General features: G+C 43.0%; 1 protein-coding gene across 3 annotated transcripts in view; it reads left to right on the top strand.

Annotated features, from left to right (window-relative positions):
• Positions 1-18,682, top strand: part of NVL (nuclear VCP like) — a 212,584-nt gene that overhangs the window by 58,137 nt on the left and 135,765 nt on the right. For all 3 annotated transcript variants that reach the window (XM_033936124.1, XM_033936126.1, XM_033936127.1), the window contains 3 exons: positions 4,943-5,000; positions 14,447-14,725; positions 17,741-17,867. In XM_033936124.1, coding sequence (XP_033792015.1) covers positions 4,943-5,000; positions 14,447-14,725; positions 17,741-17,867 — 464 coding nt within the window. The remainder of the gene's footprint in view (positions 1-4,942; positions 5,001-14,446; positions 14,726-17,740; positions 17,868-18,682) is intronic.

The raw sequence follows: 18,682 nt of genomic DNA, 5'->3' as shown, positions 1-18,682 counted from the left end.
TTTCGAGTTTTCACCCAGCACTGTCCACTTTGAACTATCTAATCTCAAGGTTAACAAAGCAATGGGGCCAGACAACCTACACCCCAGGGTACTCAGGGAATTAAGTGACATCTTGGCGGAACTGCTATCCGCGCTCTTCAATCTCTCCCTTAGTACAGGTAAAATCCCATTGGACTGGAAAACGGCTAACGTCATTCCACTCCACAAAAAAGGATGCAGGACGGAGGCTGCTAACTACAGACCAGTGAGTCTCACATCAATAGTGAGTAAGCTAATGGAAACTCTAATCAAACACCAATTGGATACGATCTTAGACGAGGAGAATCTACGAGATACGCGTCAACATGGATTTACTAAGGGGAGGTCCTGCCAATCTAACCTAATCAGCTTCTTTGACTGGGTGACAGGGAAGCTGGATGTTGGGGAGTCCCTAGACATCGTATACTTGGATTTCAGCAAAGCATTCGATAGCGTGCCACACCGCAGTTTGTTGAACAAGATGAGCTCTATAGGATTAGGAGACACATTGACAGCATGGGTTAGGGACTGGCTTGGAGGTAGGGTTCAGAGGGTGATGGTGAACGGCACCCCCTCCGAAAAGACGGAGGTGATCAGTGGAGTGCCGCAGGGCTCGGTCTTGGGCCCGATCCTATTCAACATCTTCATAAGGGACTTGGCTGAGGGACTTCAAGGTAAAATAGCGCTATTCGCCGATGATGCCAAACTATGCAATGTAGTAGGCAGGAACACGTCAGACCAAAGCACAGGGCCAGATGGAAACTCAATGCCTGACAGTATGGTGCACGACCTACTTCTACTGGAGCACTGGTCCAGGACCTGGCAACTCAGTTTCAATACCGAAAAATGTAAAGTCATGCACCTGGGCAGCCAAAATCCATGCAAGACGTACACCTTTAATGGTAAAATCCTACAAAGGACTGTAGCAGAACGTGACTTAGGGGTGATCATCAGTGAGGACATGAAGACTGCCAAGCAAGTGGAGAAAGCTTCATCTAAGGCTAGACAAATCATAGGTTGTATACGTAGGGGTTTCGTCAGCCGGAAGCCCGAAGTCATTATGCCATTGTACAGATCCATGGTGAGACCCCATCTGGAGTACTGTGTACAATTTTGGAGGCCGCATTACCGCAAAGATGTGCTGAGACTTGAGTTGGTCCAGCGTATGGCCACCCGGATGGTCTCGGGGCTCAAGGATCTCCCGTATGAGGAAAGGCTGAAAAAATTGCAGCTATACTCACTCGAGGAACGCAGAGAGAGGGGGGACATGATCAAGACGTTTAAATATCTCACGGGCCGTATAGAGGTGGAGGAGGATATCTTCTTTTTCAAAGGCCCCACGGCAACAAGAGGGCATCCGTAGAAAATCAGGGGCGGAAAACTACACGGTGACACCAGGAAATACTTCTTCACCGAGAGGGTGGTTGATCACTGGAATAATCTTCCACTGCAGGTGGTCGAGGCCAGGAGCGTGCCTGATTTTAAGTCAAAATGGGATCGCCACGTGGGATCTCTTCACAGAGAAAGGTAGGGGAGGGTTATTGGGGTGGGCAGACTTTGTGGGCCATGGCCCTTATCTGCCGTCTATTTCTATGTTTCTATGTTTCTATATCTTTCCAATGGCCCCCAGATCTTTATAAAATTATTATAATTCCCTTTCTGCAAAGTAATTGCTCTTTCCATCTTAAAAATATGACATAGTGAATTTCACCAAAAAGTATAATTAAGATTTAGTATAATTTTTCCAATTATTAGTAATATGCTGAATGGCAACCCCTGTCATGATTAATAAAAGTTTGTTATTATGTGATAATATTTGACTTTTTTCCTCATAGACATGCCGAACAGAATAGTATCATAAGATAATGCAATATGGTTTTCTAATAGACAATTTACTTGGGTCCAAATTGAATTCCAAAAAATCTTAATACAGGGACAATAGTAAAGTAAATGATCCAAAGTCCCCGCTTCTAGATTACAATGCCAGCATCTATTAGACTTAGAGCTAGCTAACTTTTGTAAACGAACAGGGGTCCAAAACGCTCTATGCAACAGAAAGAACCAAGTTTGCCTCATAGATGCAGACACTGTACATCTCATTCTCCAAGACCAAATTCGTGGCCATTGAGATGCAGAAATTTGCTGCTTGATCTCAATGCTCCAAATGTCTCTAAGACTATTTTTTGGTTTTTTATTCATATATCCAGATAATAATTTATACCACAATGCGGCTTGATGTCCCAGAAAATCTGTTTGGAAGCCAAGGAACTCCAGACTATATTGATTATTCAGATTTTTCCATTCAGGGAACCCCACCTGAATAGCCTGCTTCAGCTGCAACCATTTAAAACTTTGTAATTTTTTTAAGACCAAATCTATGCTGCAACTGTGAAAATTCAAGCAATTTACCATCTGAAATAACATCATTCAGAGTTCGAATACCTGCAACGATCCAGTTTTTCCATAAGACTTTAGATCCGCCAATTTGAATCTTGGAGTTTATCCATAAGGATTGATTCATTGATTTACTTATTGGAATAGGTGTTAAGTTACTAATGTATCTCAAAGTTCTCCATGTGTCAGATAAAATTCGGTTCTCCTTATATTTCCTAGGCAATTTAATACTAGGAACATGAACTAAATTTAAAGGAAACAAGAGACGCCACTCCAAATACATCCAATCCAGGGCATTATCCATTAGTTCTGGGAGGATCCAATACATACCCTGACATAAAATATAGGCTTGATGATACCTATAAAAATTAGGAAAATTTACCCCACCCTCCTCAACTGGTCTTTGAAGAGATACTAAAGTTTGTTATTATGTGATGCAATTCTAGGCATTTTACCCAGCCAAAGAAATTTTGTGAGGATACCATTAAGCTTTTTATAAAAGAACCCATGAAAAAAAATTGGTATCATACTCATTTGATAGCAAACCACAGGCAATATCATCATTTTAACAGTTTGAACTCTCCCCCACCAAGAGAGATGTAAAGGATTCCATTGCTCACATAACTCCGTAACTCTTTTTGATAAGTTTTTCATTCTCTTTTACTGTGTCATCCAGATTATTTTTAATCTTAATACCTAAATATTTTAATCCATCTTCTTTCCATATGAATGGAAAAGAATCAAATAGTCCTTTAGAACAATACACATTTAAAGGAAAAATTTCTGACTTACTCCAATTTATTTTGTACCTGAAAATTTTCCAAATGTATCAATCAATTCCAATAAACATGGAATAGTATTTTCTGGATTTCTCAAATAAAGCAGAATATCATCTGCATATGCTGAAACTTTATATTCCATATCTGAATGCGGAATACCCTGAATCCCCTTTGCTTGTTGAATGGCCAAGGGTTCTAATACAACATCAAACAGCAAAAGAGATAAAGGACAGCCTTGTCTAACTCCCCTTTGCAATTTAAACCACTCAGATAAATTATTATTAATATTCAATCTTGCAGAAGTGGAGCTATACAATGTTTTGATCATTTGTATAAATCCAGGACCTATACCAAACCAATCCAATGCTTGATACATAAAATTCCATTCAATCCTATCAAAAGCTTTCTCTGCATCCAAAGATACAGAAAAAGCCAGATCATTCATATTTTTGGTTAAATTCAACATATGAAACGTTAATCTAGAATTATTAGAGGAATGTCTTTTAGCAACAAATCCTGCTTGGTGCATATCAATAATATAAGGGAGAGCCTTAGCTAAGCGTAAGGCCAATATCTTAGCCAAAAGTTTTCCATCCACATTTATTAATGAAATAGGCCTGTAGTTTGAAACCAAAGTGGGATCTCTATTTGGCTTAGGCAAAACAATTGTTAATGATTCCGCCATAGTACCTTTAATATACAACCTTTAGTAAGTTGTGACTGATATAAATTTAACAAATGAGGTAAAAGGAGAATTCAAAATGATTTATAAAATTCTACTGTGAAACCATCACCACCTGGAGGGGATCCAACTCTAAGAGACTTCAACGCTGTTTTAATTTAAGCCAAACCAAGTTCCCCTTCCTCTAGTGCTGCAGTGTTTTACGATAGAGGGAAGGTTTTGCCATTTAAATAACGCATTATTTATCAGTTGTTTGTTCATAGTGAAATCATTCCAGGCATACCAACATGGTTTTCTTGTAAATCACTCCAGTGGTCAATTTGTAATGCCTGGCACCAATAATTCACCAGCATATACCAAAATTTATGTTGTGATGTAGTAATACACTGAAGAGAAGCTTTAAGGCTGAAGTCAGAAAATCAGATTAGTAATGATGTCATGAAACCTTTAGTTTGTTCTATTGCTAGAACTGAACTAATAGCCGTAGAGAGAGACCAGTCATTTGAAGGAAGTCCCAGATAGCTTAGGTTTTAGTCAGATTGGTATGAATGCTATTCCTGTCTGCAGACGGGGTCAGTCCCTTGTTAGGTTTTAGTCAGATTGGTATGAATGCTATTCCTGTCTGCAGACGGGGTCAGTCCCAGTAAAGTGTCATAATAAGAACATTTTAGGAAGGAGCTGGTATGGTTTGAAGAAGAAATTCTCTCTGGGGACATTCTGATAATGAGAACAGTTTGGTTTGGCATGGAAGTTGCTCAAAGAAAGAGAATACTCTGGCCTCGTGGAACAGATGCTGCAGCCACTTGTGTTTTAGATTTGAGCACGCTCATGAATAAAGTGTACATGCTCACCTAGTGCTTGCTTAGAACTTTTTTCACTAAGGAAATTTCACCTGTTATAGGGATTATAGCTCATAGTGAGGCAGGAATGCATTCAGTGGAAAATTGTATAGAAATGAGAAGATGAACATAAATCTTTCTCCCCCCTCCCACCACTCAGTCTTTTGTACTTAATCTGCAAGTGGAATGAAGGGGTCTTAATGCAGCTTTGTAAATCTCTTTCCTTGAAGGAATCCAGAAAGCTACACTGAAGACTCCTCCGATAGTGAATGTTATCCAGAGTACCCGGTAAGTTATGCTTCACTTTGTTTAAAAAACATTTTAAAACATTAAATTACTATTTTTGCTCCTTAATTGTATTTTGTCATTGATGTAAGGAGAAGTGGTCTAGTAGTTAGAGCAAAAAACTGAGGACCATGGAAGCCAGGATTTGAATTCTGCTATTCCTGCCAACATTTCAATGTGATCTTGACCAAGTCATTTTATTTCCCATTGTCTCAGGTATTCAGTACACAGTAAGCTCCCTGCTGCAGAGAATATCCAGTAGCAATGAAAGGTTAAATGACTTACCCAGGTCACAAGGAGCCAGTTCCCTTGGTTCTCAAACCATTGCACTAACCATAAAATTACTTATTGTAAGGCCTAGTACTTTCCTCTGTGTGTGTTAACTAAATGCTCTTTCTCTGGTATCTGTTCTTTTCCATCTTTGATGGCCAGCTGAGACAGGTATCTGCTTATGGCCAGTGTTGTAAAGGCTGCTTTTCAAGCCATTACCCTCAATGAGAAGCAGGTGGTGGGTCTTCCTACCAAAGCAAAGCTGCTAGCAGAGTCAACAGAAAACATACTTACTTTGTGCCCCTCCTTGTTTTTATTTGGGGCTTTGAGTCCTGTATTTTTTTTTTACAAAAATAGGTAGAAATTCTAGATTGTTTTAGGTTGGTATGGTAGCCATGTTAATTCACTTTTAAAGTATTAGATAGAAATTAAAAGAGAATAAAATAATTTTTTATTGAAGTAACTGATTACAGTTTTGGCTAGCTTTCAAAGGCAATACTACCTTCAAGTCAGAAATGAGCAAAAGATGACAAATATCAGAATTTTACACAATTAATATCCCTCAGCCAATAGTAGGGACTGGCACACACTACATAGGCCCTGACGTGCTTCCCCAAGACGAAGGAAGTCCCTGTTACGGTGAAATTCTTAATTTCAATATAGATTCAAGCAGTATCCAGAGGTAAGTATTCAACAGGGTCAGGTTTATTTGATACTGTAATCTCAGAAGAGGCAAACTGGTCAAAACCAAAAATATTCAGAAGGTGCACAAAAGTTAAGTGCCTTGTCCTAGCAGGACCTCTGGGCTTCGCTTGCCCTCCTTAGAGTTTTCTTTCAATAGGGGGGGCGTGGCTTGGACGCGAATGCGATCGGACGCTTAATCGCTGTGCTCCTCTCCTCCCTGCTCTTGACAGTATAAAATTAAGTTTTATTTTTGGGAAGCAAGATTTTCTGATGGCTTCAACTCGTCAAACTAAGATTGACTCTGCTTTTGGAGGGACTGGTGAGGGAAAAAGATTGAAACCAGACCCCCCTATACTGTCGAAGGTCCCTCTGCCAACGGAATCATCAACGGAGGTATTAGAAACAGTTATGGCAGAATTGAATAATATGAAAAACTTAATTTCTGATACTAATATCAAAGTTACAAGTGTGCGGGACGAGGTAGCCAATACATCACAACAACTTTCTATGTGCATGACCCGGATGGATACAGTAGAACAACGAGTGACAGGTTTAGAAGAAAAGCTGAATGTCTGTAGTAATGATAACAAAAAGGTACTGCAACTAAACAAAGATTTGGAAGATTTAAATAACTGCTGTAGACGAAATAATGTTCGTCTTTTGGGTTTACAGGAGGGGGCTGAAAGGGTAGACCCAGTTAAATTTATTGAAAGTTTCATTCCTAAACTGTTGGCTCTGCAATTTTCGGCTCCCTTTGAAGTGGAGTGGGTGCATTGTATTCCTGGGAGACTAAATAATAAATTTAGTGAACCACGATCTTTAATCTTCAGAGTATTAAGATTTAATCAGACATTTGAAATCTTATGTGCCGCTAAAGAAAGGAAGAATTTAATATGGCAGGAGAGGAAAATATTGTTAGTCCCGGATTTTGCAAAGCGCACTGCTGATTTAAGAAAGCAGATGTTGGCTTTCAGGCCACAGCTTAAACAGTTAGGAGCCAGATATGGTTTATTTTACCCCTCTGTAATGAGGGTCACCTTAAATAATAAAACATCTCATTACGATACTTGTGACTCATTGAAAGATTTTATTGAGCAACAACATCAGCTGCTAGTTATTCAGGATTCTGTAACGGCCGGTTTACAAGAAGGCTCATAGCTATGAATCCTTGTTTATCTATATAGTAACGGACATACATCCGTTTCAACAATTATTATTATTATCTGATTCAGTTGGAATAGATTAAAGAATAAGAATATCGAATCGTATTATCTGGACATATATTATTCAGTGTTCTCCCCAGAAATTTTTCCAGCTGGGTGGCATGAAAAAGTAGCAGGGCGGGGCGGGTGGGACAGGGAAATTTGGTGGTGGGGAAAATTAAATGTGTACTATTTTTATTAGTTAATTATTATTATTTTCCAATGTTCAATATGACTTCCTTTTTTAAGGTTTGACACTTGTGCCAGAATATTTTTACTAAATTTAAGAAGTATCCAATTCTAGAAATGAATAATTAGATATTTGCCCTCTTTCAAATGGTATAGAGGTTTAAAAAAGAGAAATGCGTTAATGAAATCATTAGGTTCAATCTAGCCATTTATTTCTGCATGAATTTAAACAACTGACAAAAAAAAGATAAATATAGCTCATCCAGTCATACAAGAAACAGCTCTACAGCGCCTCTAATAATGTTTTGATCACTAGGTTCCTTCCTGAGATCTCACTGAGGATATGAAATAGATGCAATCCCCACTTTCAGACCTCTTCCACATAATTTATGGAGAGGTGTTATTGAGCCTTGAAAGAGACCTGTGTGATTGCATTACAGCAAAATAAAAAAGTACGGAAGCAGATAAAGATCAAAGTGAGAGCTAGGGCAAAACAGTTTAGGTAAAGATGCATGTAATAATTAGCAATGTATTAATAATATTTTATTTATATTTGCTTATAATGTCATTTGAAAGCTGCATAATGTTAATACAGCTTTAATTCTTTATACTGCCGGGGGGACGACAACACCACTTACGTCAACAGTAAAGTTAGAATAGGGTCATTAAATCCAGTGGCATACCTAGTATATATGACAGCCAGTGCTGATCATTTTTTAACAACCCCCTCTATATAAAAAAGTTATTTTTAGTAATAATCCATGAGTCACACAACAAGGGTGAACCTAGGAAAAGGCAGCATCTTAAACACTGCAGTGAGCACTAGAACACCAACACAAGCATTGTAAAACTAAACAAGCCAGATCCTGCACAGTCAATTGATCCTGTACAGTCGATGCTAACAGAAAAACATGTCCTTTTCATACACACAGAACACAGATACATCCTCACCCAATATGGAATAATCACAAAGTAAAAATAGAAATATGTAGACAAAAGTTAAACTGAACCGCCAAGAAACCAGACTCTGCATACAATGCAACACCACAGAAACAGTGACATGTCCCCTAATACTGCGCAAAATATAAAGACAGTAGATGTAAATTTGAAAAAATTGCTACATAACAATCACCACTTTACAAATTAACAAATAGAAATAAAACAAATAATGAGAAATAAGAAAATACCATTTTATTGGACTAATCCATTTTTCAATTAGTAGTAATTAGATTTTAGAGACCAAATCTTTCTCAAGACAGTACAGTATACTGCTGTTATAGTATCCTGACCTGAGGAAAGGGGTTAGTCCCCCCCCAAAATTGCCTTATTTCCATTTCCTATTGATAAACTTTAATCAATACAGTTACAGTACTGCTTGATTCTACGTAAAGCAACAAAAAAATTTTTTCTACCTTTTGTCATTTCTGCTTTAATCATCTTATTTTCGCTCTCTTCTTTCTATTCAGCGTTTGTTCTCTCTCCCTTCCATGCATCATCTGTCCTCTCTTTGCCCTTCTCTTCCCTCTTCCCTCCCCCCCTACCCGGATGTAACTTCCGTTTTCGGAGGGAAGAGAAGGGAAGCTGGCAAGCGCAGTGGTACCGTTAGAACCCCAGAGCATGGGTTCAAGTCACTTGCTGGTGGGTTGTTTTTTTTAAAAACGTCAGGCGGGAATCTTTCAGCGGCTCTTCAGGTTGTGCGTTAAGCAGCAGCAGCAGCAGGATTCGCGACAGATGAAAGCCGGGCGGGCATCTAAATTAGCCATGTGGAGCGCCTGGCTAAAAGGCGCAAGGGAGAACACTGTTATTAATTAGACTTTCTAATAGTTTATATAATCTGGAAAACACAAAGTTTAAATACTTCATCTACTGTATGGAGCTGCTGGCGTGAGAAAATTCGGCGATCCACTGTGAGGGAGAGTTTATCCTGCCCTTTTTGGGTGAAAGAGTCATGATTAATTTATATTCAAGAAGAGTTACTTTGGAATATATAGTACTGTACTTCAATTTGAACATGTTTGCTGCCATCTGGTGGAATACATGTATCTTTAATTGAAAAGGAAGGAATGAGCAATCTGTGGAAGAACAAGGGATAGCGTTGGATAATACTGAAAGAAAAGCAAGGTGGTTTGGAGTCTATTCTTTGCTGCATTAATTGATAACAAATTAATTCTATTCTTTGCTGCATTAATTGATAACAAAGAAAATTCGGCGATCCACTGTGAGAGAGAGTTTATCCTGCCCTTTTTGGGTGAAAGAGTCATGATTAATTTATATTCAAGAAGAGTTACTTTGGAATATATAGTACTGTACTTCAATTTGAATATGTTTGCTGCCATCTGGTGGAATACGTGTATCTTTAATTGAAAAGGAAGGAATGAGCAATCTGTGGAAGAACAAGGGATAGCGTTGGATAATACTGAAAGAAAAGCAAGGTGGTTTGGAGTCTATTCTTTGCTGCATCAATTGATAACAAATTAAATAACTAGGGGGAAAATAAATTACAGAAGACCGTGGATCAGTTTACTTTATGGATGTGAATAATTAAAGGCTGCCTGGAAATTTCATGACAGTCTGCGAAGTCAGCATCAAGGGAGTGAAGAAGAACAACAGAAAAGAGAGGGAGCAAAATGTTGGACCAAGGGGAGAGAGGAGGAGGGATGTGGTAATGGGGTGTAGATAGAAGGAAGTAGGCTAAGAAAGAAATGAGATTGGAAATGGGAGAGCTAGGGACTGAGAGGAGATGGAGAATTGAGAGGTAGTTGAATATTTAAAAAGAAGGGTGAAAAAGAGGGCAAGATATGAGTGGACAGAAGCAAAAAAGAAAAAGTTAAGAAAGCTGAATGGGAAAAATCAATATGTTGGAGACAGGCATAAGGAGGGAATGGAACAAGAGAGAAGAGGAAAAAAAAATGGACAGCAAACACTGGATAGAAAATTCATAGAAGATAGACAAAAAGCAGAAAGAGAAACTGGGACCTAGATGATGGAAAAGCAAAATGACCAGACAACAAAAGGTAGAAAAAATAATTTTATTTTCTGTTTTGTGATTACAATATGCCAGATTTGAAGTGTGTATCCTGTCAGAGCTGGTGTTAGACAGCACACGTGAACTGGGACCTAAAAGAGAGAGGAAAAGTCTTTTTTTATATATATTTTGTTTATACCACAGAGCTGGCGAGGGGTTGGAGAGGTTGTATCCCTATACTTCTACTAAGACTTTTGGCTCCTTTTACTAAGCTGTGCTAGCGGTTTTAGTGCGCGCTGCATTGCCACATGCACTAGACGCTAATGCCAGCATTGAGCTGGCGTTAGTTCTTGGCATGTAGCGCGGGGTTAGCGCACATTAAAAACGCTAGCGCACCTTAGTAAAAGAGGGTGTAAGTATCTTAATAAAAAATTTGGCCTGTTACTTAGTCAGTGTTTTAGATTTTGGCCCCTTATGTGATTTGAGTTTGACACCCCAGCTTTAAGGCTATTGTTTTCACGAAACTCATGTTTTCGTTTGCTTACAAAATTCCTTTCCCTTTTCATTTGTATCTACTCTGGGACATGACAGGTTTCATCTGCTCATTTGGTCTGCTAGTCCATATGGGTGCATTAGCCAGTAGTCCTTTTTATTTGGTTCTTGAATCTTTTTTGGTGTCTCCATTGCCTGTATTTAGATTCACCTGCCTCTAGGAAGTCGTTTATTATTTTTTCAACCTCCATGCCTATAGGTTTTCTCAGGTCCTCCTTTTACCTCTAGCATGGAGTTCCTCTATTTATTTTTTCCATTATGTTCTTCCCTGTGCCTCCGCACTCTCATATCATACATTAGGTCTAGGTTTTTGCGAAGCAACTCAGATTTTTCTGAGTTCTTGGAACCCAACTCCCCCTCCATCCCTTTTATTAAAGCTAGAGTCCCACATGTGAGAATATGCTGCCTGCTTGTCTACGGATAAACCACAGTTATTTACCGTAGCAGGTATTATCCAGGGACAGCAGGCAGATATTCTCATAACCTGCCCACCTCCCCTAGTTGGCTTCTTTGCTTGGGCATAGAACTGATGACCTCATGAGCTGGTGTCGGGCAGGAAGGCACTTGCACGGTGCAAGCAGTCTAAAAGCTTTCAATAGCTTAAAGTGATACTACACTTTTTACTGTCCTTAACGGGCTCCATGGATGATGTTGCCGACACATGATAATATCTGCCTGCTGTCCCTGGATAACACCTGTTATGGTAAGTAACTGTGCTTTTCCCCCTTTCCATTCGGGAACAGTCAGTTCCCCACTCCCTAAGAACCTCCAGATCTGATTCTGCCACTACAATCCTATTTAATTTCCCTAGCAGCTAGGAAAAGGAGAAGATAGAGCTGTTTTTTCTCTAATGCAATGGTCTCCAACCTTTTTCATATAAAGGGCTGCAGTATGAATGCGAGAGAGCTATGAGGGCCACCAAAAGATTTCAAGTTTGCACATACTAGTAATTTTGTAAACCACCTTTACCTGCTTATTCAGACAGAGTATTAAACAGCAAAAATTAATGCTAGTATTGATTCTATAGCACCTCAAAGATATATTTAAAAACTCACTTTATTTTGGATTGTTAACAGTTGCAAATTTCATAAATGAGACACCTGATTAACACATAAGAGATTTTTTACAGTTAATATATCAAGTGAGCAAGATTGAAATCAGCGTATTTATAGGATTTGAAGAGCATTTCAGCCAACTGTTTGAGGTCCGCATGTGGTCCTGAGGCCACACGTTGGAGACTACCGTATTTTCGCGGATATAACGCGCACCATTGTAAAACGCGCACAGGAGTATAGCGCGCAGAAATCACGATGATATGTACAAAAACTTTTCTATACCGCGCTCAGGCATATAACGCGCATGCTGCCCGACTCTCCTCTGGCCACCCCGACTCTCCTTTCGCTCTCCCCGACTCTCCTCTGGCCACCCCGACTCTCCTTTCGCCCTCCCCGACTCTCATCTGGTTGTCCCGACTCACCCTGACTTTCGGTGCACTGCCCCGACTCTCCTCTGGTTGCCCCGACTCACCCTGACTTTCGGTGCACTGCCCCGACTCTCCTCTGGTTGCCCCGACTCACCGTTCACCCGCCCTGACTTTCGGTGCACTGCCCCGCCTCTCCGTGCCTGTCCCCCTTGAAGTCCTGTCCCCCCTTGAAGGTCTGCCTGTCCCCCCTTGAAGTCCTGTCCCCCTTGAAGGTCTGCCTGTCCCCCTTGAAGATCTGCCTGTCCCCCCTTGAAGTCCTGTCCCCATCCTGAAAGCCTGATGCCCCCCCTCGACGTCCGATTCTTCTCCCCCCTCGGCAGGACCACTCGCACCCCCACCCCGAAGGACCGCCGACTCCCCGACAATATTGGGCCAGGAGGGAGCCCAAATCCTCCTGGCCACGGCGACCCCCTAACCCCACCCCGCACTACATTACGGGCAGGAGGGATCCCAGGCCCTCCTGCCCTCGACGCAAACCCCCTCCCCCCAACGACCGCCCCCCCCCAAGAACCTCCGCCCGTCCCCCAGCCGACCCGCGACCCCCCTGGCCGACCCCCACGACACCCCCACCCGCCTTCCCCGTACTTTGTGTAGTTGGGCCAGAAGGGAGCCCAAACCCTCCTGGCCACGGCGACCCCCTAACCCCACCCCGCACTACATTACGGGCAGGAGGGATCCCAGGCCCTCCTGCCCTCGACGCAAACCCCCCTCCCTCCAACGACCGCCCCCCCCCCAAGAACCTCCGACCGACCCGCGACCCCCCTGGCCGACCCCCCCACCCCCCTTCCCCGTACCTTTGGAAGTTGGCCGGACAGACGGGAGCCAAACCCGCCTGTCCGGCAGGCAGCCAACGAAGGAATGAGGCCGGATTGGCCCATCCGTCCTAAAGCTCCGCCTACTGGTGGGGCCTAAGGCGCGTGGGCCAATCAGAATAGGCCCTGGAGCCTTAGGTCCCACCTGGGGGCGCGGCCTGAGACACATGGTCGGGTTTGGCCCATGTGCCTCAGGCCGCGCCCCCAGGTGGGACCTAAGGCTCCAGGGCCTATTCTGATTGGCCCACGCGCCTTAGGCCCCACCAGTAGGCGGAGCTTTAGGACGGATGGGCCAATCCGGCCTCATTCTTTCGTTGGCTGCCTGCCGGACAGGCGGGTTTGGCTCCCGTCTGTCCGGCCAACTTCCAAAGGTACGGGGAAGGGGGGTGGGGGGGTCGGCCAGGGGGGTCGCGGGTCGGCTGGGGGGGCGGTCGGAGGCTCTTGGGGGGGGGCGGTCGTTGGAGGGAGGGGGGTTCGCGTCGAGGGCAGGAGGGCCTGGGATCCCTCCTGCCCGTAATGTAGTGCGGGGTGGGGTTAGGGGGTCGCCGTGGCCAGGAGGGTTTGGGCTCCCTTCTGGCCCAACTACACAAAGTACGGGGAAGGCGGGTGGGGGTGTCGTGGGGGTCGGCCAGGGGGGTCGCGGGTCGGCTGGGGGACGGGCGGAGGTTCGTGGGGGGGGGGGCGGGCGGTGGGGGGGGGGGGTTTGCGTCGAGGGCAGGAGGGCCTGGGATCCCTCCTGCCCGTAATGTAGTGCGGGGTGGGGTTAGGGGGTCGCCGTGGCCAGGAGGGTTTGGGCTCCCTCCTGGCCCGATATTGTTGGAGAGTCGGCGGTCCTTCGGGGTGAGGGTGAGAGTGGTCCTGCCGGGGGGGGGATGTATCGGACGTCGGGGAGTCGGCCGGGCAAGAGGGCTTGGGCTCCCTCTTGCTCCGATCGTGGATGCGGGTGCGGGTGGGAACGCGTGCGAGCGGTCGTTCGGGGTGGGGGTGCGAGCGGTCCTGCTGGGGGGGTGAATCGGGCGTCGGGCGGGGTGGGAACTATGTTTAAAAACTTTTGTATACCGCGCTCAGGCATATAACGCGCGAGGGGTATGCGCGGTACGTAAAATCACGTATAACGCGCGCGTTATATCCGCGAAAATACGGTACTGGTCTAGTGTCATGGACCACAGCAACTTCCTTACCCATGAAGACAGGACACAAATAAATCTATAGCAGCACCACAGATGTTCAAAATATAAGAAAAATTGGAATGCAATAGTGAAATCTGATTATTTTTATTTTTTAATTTTCAGCCAACAAATCACATGAATAATTCATTGATGTCCTTATATCGGAAAGGATATTCTGATTCTACTTTATCTACACCTTCCAAAAGTGACCTAAGAAATATCACTGCCCCTACATTATCAGTGGCTGGCAGTGAAGCACCAAATGTTCCAGGAAAGACCTTGAAGGATACTAGGACATCTGAAGGAGGCTGGTTTATTGATAAAACCCCAAGCAGGACGGTCCCAGAAGGTTTCCTAATTGATTTGTGTGAAGATGAAAAGGGAGAATCCAAGAAAGCAGAGGTATTCACTTTCTATAAGGCTAGGTGTGGGTTCTCAGACTGGGAACCATGGAATAAATTATGGAAGATGTTTTGTTTGATGTAATGTGAACCAAAAAAACCCCACACTAAAATGTTTTTTGTCATATCTTCCACAGAACTCGGCCAATTCTTATCAAATTTGGAAGGGCATAATCCAAAAGAACAAAGTCCCCTTTTGGCCTAAGGCCCTAGGTGCACAAAATAGGCAGCAGGGAAATATTTGTCCATTCTCAAAAAAAAACATCCAAAATGTGCGGGTTGTTTTTTTTTTTTTTAGAATGGTCTACCTGTACGTTCAGCAGTTTAATCGGCCAGACCGCCACTACGTCTACCTTTAAGCCCTATTCTAAAAAAAAAAAAATTGCCCAAAACAAGACCTTTTAGGCATGGGAGGGACCTAAAAGAACGATTTTCTCATCGGCGTCTGTCATAAGCGTTGGTTAGAGAATCAGAGAATCATAGAACCGGCAATGATCGCGGCAGGAGGGATGCCCAGTCTCTCCTGCCCAAAACCGCTGCAACCCCCCCGAATGTTCCCTGGCAGGAGAGATGTCCAATCTCTCCTGCTACAATCCCCCGAATCCCTCCACAATGTTCCCCAGCAGGAGAGATGCCCAATCTCTCCTGCCGTGATCCCTCTGAATCCTCCCCAATGCTTGGTGGCAGGAGGGATGCTCAATCCCTCCTGCTGATACTCCCACCCACCAAAAGCACCCTCGGCCCCCTCCTAACCTGATTTGACCCACCTTCGAAGGAACGGCAGACCTGCCCCTTTGCGGGATTTTAGCCTTTTTATTTTTTTTATTATGAGCCCCTTAGTGTGTCAGATCCTGAAAGAAGTTGATGTAGAATGTTGTAAATATTTCCCACTGCAATACAACACTACCTTGTGAAAATGAATTGTGAACTAAATAAAAACACCTCAAAAAGTTTTATGGTGTATCTTGCAGAAAAATGTTAAGTCAAAAAGTAATGTTTCAATTTAAGCAGCTATTTGAAGTGCACTTCCTTTGCACGAAGGTACGCCCTCAGCCTTGGCCGCCACTGATCTATAGACTTGACAATGATGCCTTGTTTCAGATCAGCACAGAGATGAGGCGCTGTTTAAGTTCTTTGATGTTTCCAAGTCCAACTTGGATGTGCTGGAGCATTGTCCTGTTGGAAGATAAAGTAGTCTTCCGATGTAGGATGGATCACTGGCAACATCCCTGTAGTATGCGCTGTTGATCTTAATCCCAGGATCAGATGAAGAACAGATCTCTGAATCCAAGTTTTGAGATTGCAACCGAGACCATGGCTGATTGGCTGAAAGTTGGGCTGGTTCCTAGTAGGCATTGAGTATTAACCTCATGCTTCAGTGTTGTTGAAGGCACAAACAGGCAATCATTCTGTGTGTTAATCGGTGAAGCTACTGTAAATCTTTTCATCTGTAAACCAGATGAAGCTGATGCTGTGCTCCAGGTACTTGGTCAAAAGCTGTTTGCACCATTTCAGGCGTTCTTCTGTTGTGTAAAGTTAACTCTTGGGCACGACGCTTTTTAAGATACTTTTAAGATAATCATGAATTATCCTAACCACAGTTGTCAGGCTTATTCCTGCTTCTCTTGCTATTTGGCAAGTTGCTCATTGTGTTTGTGGCATTTCCTGGCTCCGTACAAGATCACTTACAAGATCAATGTGCTCTTGTGTGCGAATTGAACGTGGTTATCCACTGCCTGGCTTATGATCCACAGTGCCTGTTGCTTGTATTTTGTATAGCAGCACATCTAAGCCGTTGTTGTTCACTTCTTCTGTGGTAACTCTTTCAACAATCGTCAGTTGCTGTAACCTTTTAGAAGTACCAAGTTCTTTATCAGAATTCAGTCTTCTGCAGTGAAAACCATTTTGTTACAGAAACTGTTTACAAACTATTTTCTGCTTCTGTGTGTATCCCTTAGCAACAATTCATTTTCACAAAGTAGTGTTGCGGTGCGGTGAGAAATATTTACATTTTATATCAACTTCATTCAGACACGACACACTAAATTTCATAAGAATTGGCCAAGTTCTGTGGAAGATACGACAAAAACATTTTGGTGTGTGTTTTTTTTTCCCACCGGTTCACAGTGTAGTATCATTCTTAGAAAGCTCAAATTTTTCATATTAGAAAAGAAAAAGGAGTGCAATCTAAAACATTTGAGAAACAAACCTGTAGAGAAGAGAATGTTATTGAATATTCAGTACTGAATGTGTCCTCACTGGCGAGTTGCACGGAGAAAGAAATTGCACCCATCCCTACCCATCCCCAATGGAATCTAACCCAGTGGTCTATACCTCTGTATCATTTCTAATATTATGTAAGCCGCAATGATTCCTAGTCGACATTGGTGGGATACAAGAATCAGTATGGTATGGTATACCCACCTTTACCCACTAAGATCCATTCCTTCCCCACCATCCCCACAATTAATCTCCTCCATCACCACCTGTACCCGCTGGAGTCGACAATACTGTTTATTTCCTCCCAACTCCAACAGCCTCCTGTGTTTTATTGGATAGTATTCACTATTCAGCCAGTGAGCGTTCCAAGCCTTATTCTGATGCTCCAATTGCCTCTCTTAGTGCATTCCAAGCCTCATTCTGGAGTTCCCAGAGATTTTGACTGTTTTTCTGTGGGAATTCCATGGCAACCTCTTCCATATTCCCAGGAATCACACAGGGTCTGCAGGATTTCCTCAGTCCCCATTCCCATGCAGCTCTCTAGTCCTTACCCAAATGACTTGGTGGTTTGGGGAATAGTAGTAGTAAGAAAATACTTGCTAAATGGGGATATTTTAGTGCAGAAAGGCTGGCTTACATTTATTTCATGCTTTTTTGACTTTAGATTGAAAAAGCTATCTTTTGAAATATTTGAGTAAGTTTAGATATCTCGGGTGTAAACATTGATCAGGTGATAGCTTCTTGTAGGTTCTGAGTTTTGACTATCTGGTTGATAAGTTCTTCCCTCATTATTTAGGACTTTTTAGACTGTTCTAATTTGGCAAGTGAAAGGAAAAATAAGTCCAAGCTTAGGAAAGGAAAGAGGAAAAAAGAACCTGAAAATGTGGATGAAGTAATTGAATCATCTCTGCTGAGCAAAAGAGGTAAGGAGAAAGGACTCATTTCTTCTCAGCTGTTACCTGATGAGATGGACTAAGCTCTCTGCCTTTAATCTTAATGGGAAACATTTGTTGCATGGGAAACTGTAGAAAGGTTCTCTAGCATATCAGGGGCCTTTGTAAAATTTATCAAAAAAACATATACAATGAGAATGAGAAAGAAACAATCGAATTCCAAATCCAAAACCTTTCTCAAATTTGTTTCAAAAGTCTTGAAATGGACACAAATTCATTGAACATTTTCTGCATCAAACTCTTTAAAGCACTTTAAATTGTGTTAAAGGGAGAGTCTCAGATCCCCGTGCATTGCCGACTTTCACAACCGCACTAGAAAGGGAATAATTCCTCACTGACTATTGATCCCCCCCTCCTGTCCCGTAAATGCTGCTCTGCTCAACTTAGAACAACAAAAAATCAGGCAGGCAGGGTATATTAGTAGTTTTAAGAATGTCGCTGCACCCCCCCCCCCCCCCAGTCCTTGCCAACATCAATCTAGCTGCCGTTTCGTCCACAAGCTGCGTCAGGGCTCAGGATCAATGTCTGCAAAAATAAGAGTACAGTGTTACCCCGGCCATTTGCGGTCGGCGGTTTGCGGTCCCGGTCATTCGTGGTATTTTCCGACCGCGAACCGCCAACAAGGAGAGGGCAGCAGAAGAGGCAGGAGAGAGCAGCCGGAGTGCCGCGAGTGCAGGAAATCACTCGTGGTATGCTCCAACCGCCTCTTCCTGCACTAAGTCGGGCCTTATCCAATCAGGAGCTGCTTTGACATGCAGCTTCTGATTGGACAAGGCCCGACTTAG

Source organism: Geotrypetes seraphini, chromosome 3 (assembly GCF_902459505.1).
Source record: "Geotrypetes seraphini chromosome 3, aGeoSer1.1, whole genome shotgun sequence".
NCBI classification, from domain to species: domain Eukaryota; kingdom Metazoa; phylum Chordata; class Amphibia; order Gymnophiona; family Dermophiidae; genus Geotrypetes; species Geotrypetes seraphini.
Note: the sequence above shows the minus strand (reverse complement) of the source record. Positions and strands in the feature narration are given on the sequence as shown.